The 1596-nt window shown below is 46.0% G+C and overlaps 2 protein-coding genes across 2 annotated transcripts in view; both read left to right on the top strand.

Moving 5' to 3' along the window:
* The window catches only part of AK88_03190 (uncharacterized protein), a gene marked incomplete at both ends in the record, with an annotated part of 718 nt that extends 665 nt beyond the window's left edge, over positions 1–53 (top strand). The window contains one exon of the mRNA XM_012480811.1: positions 39–53. Within this exon, the coding sequence (XP_012336234.1) occupies positions 39–53 (15 nt within the window). The remainder of the gene's footprint in view (positions 1–38) is intronic.
* A 952-nt stretch (positions 54–1005) lies between these two features.
* Positions 1006–1528, top strand: AK88_03189 (uncharacterized protein; the record flags this gene model as incomplete). Its single annotated transcript, XM_012480810.1, has 2 exons — positions 1006–1481; positions 1510–1528. 2 exons carry the CDS (start codon positions 1006–1008, stop codon positions 1526–1528), a joined length of 495 nt encoding a protein of 164 aa, XP_012336233.1.
* Positions 1529–1596: the final 68 nt, after the last annotated feature.

Genomic DNA, 1596 nt, shown 5'->3' with positions numbered 1-1596 from the left:
TTTTTTTTTTTTTTTTTTTTTTTTTTTATTTCACTCAGGCGGTTCTCCATTAACCCCATTATGTTACCTCCTGCTAGGGTTATATAGCGCACCGCGTGTTCATATCCCCCAGAGGAAAAAATGATCGACGGGCTTTTTGCAGGCCTCATAAAAAGGAGGTGCCCCTCCCCCAAGGCCATACTCTGCGCCCACGCACTTTTTTTCGTCTGCGCGGTGGCCTCCTCCCCCCTCTGGGCATTATGTAGAACGTAACTGAACTGTTATTTTGTTTAGCTTGATTTTGCTTCGTTTTGCTTCATTTGACTTCATTTTATTTTTGCTTCGCTTCGTTTCACTTTATTTTTTCATCCCACAAATGAGCTTACCATCCCCTGCGAAGATTTAACTCAGGTCGATCCATCCTTCCTGCCCTGCGCGTCGCGTTGACTTTTTCCCCATTTACTCTTTCGCGAAATGTTTGTGTTTTTATTTTAAGGCAGTTATAAGTTGGGGAGCAGCCTTTCTTGTTCCTCCTCCTCCTGCTGCTGCGGCTGATGCTGCTCCTCTGTTGCTTCTCTTCTGCTGCCTTTTTATGAGTGTACTTATTTTTTTGCCCACTGTGGAACTCCCTTTCCGCAGTGAGCATTTGGCAAGTGGTTAAAACTGACACACCATCATCTGGCTGAATGTTTGTATCACGGCCAGGATGAAGCATACGATGAAGTGAATGTATTCCCGTCCTTCATGCGCACGCTGTGGGCCAACAGAGAATGCCATGTGGTCAGCTCGTCTGCACGCGTGGGGACATACCGTGTAAAGTGACACTGAGACTGGAAGCGCGTTGGTCATACGGAGGTGCATCCGTTTTTTGAAGTATCCATGGGATGCTTTCCCCCGTCTACCACGTTTTTTTTGGGTACCCATTTGAACCGTTCGAGAGAAGGGAAGACGGGTCAAGGTGCACCCCCACATACATAACGCCGACCTGTGTATGTCGTTCGTAGCGAATGGGTAGAGTTAATGCAAATGGAAAAGGAATCCCAGGAGATGTCCTTAGACGGAGACCTCCATTTGGAGTGCAACCCCCAGGGGGGTTTCAAAGAAAATAAAAGTTGTGACGTCGCAGAAGAAGGATGCCATGTGATAAAAGAAATCAATGCAACTAATTTGGGTCACCGTGAGGAGGAAGTGGGTGGGCAGGAAAAGAGCAGCAGCACTAACCACACATGTGAGCAACCCCAATGGAATTGCACCAATCGGATGAGACAGACACGACGTAATTGTAACGGTCCATTTGAACATGAGGAGAATTGCCTCCATTTAAAAGCCTTGGAAATTTTCCATCACCTAGGGGAAGAGGGAACGAACCAAGGAGGAGATGACCACAGTAGTACCAGCTGCAATGACACGGATTACACCAACTTTGAAGATTCAGATGCAGAGGTGGACAGCTGTGGGGATGATGAGGAAGACGTTGCCCAAGAGGTGAACTTCGGCACCACGTTGGAAAATATTTCTCTCATGAATAAGCAAGCCATGCATAAGGTAGATACTAGTGTGGAAAATTATGCAAGGAAAAATATATGCCGCAAAAAAGAACAAAAAAAAAAAAAAAAA

This window comes from Plasmodium fragile (genome assembly GCF_000956335.1).
Source record: "Plasmodium fragile strain nilgiri unplaced genomic scaffold supercont1.35, whole genome shotgun sequence".
In the NCBI taxonomy this organism is placed as follows: Eukaryota; Apicomplexa; class Aconoidasida; order Haemosporida; family Plasmodiidae; genus Plasmodium; species Plasmodium fragile.
The sequence above is the reverse complement of the archived record's forward strand: the minus strand, read 5'-3'. Positions and strand labels throughout refer to the sequence as shown.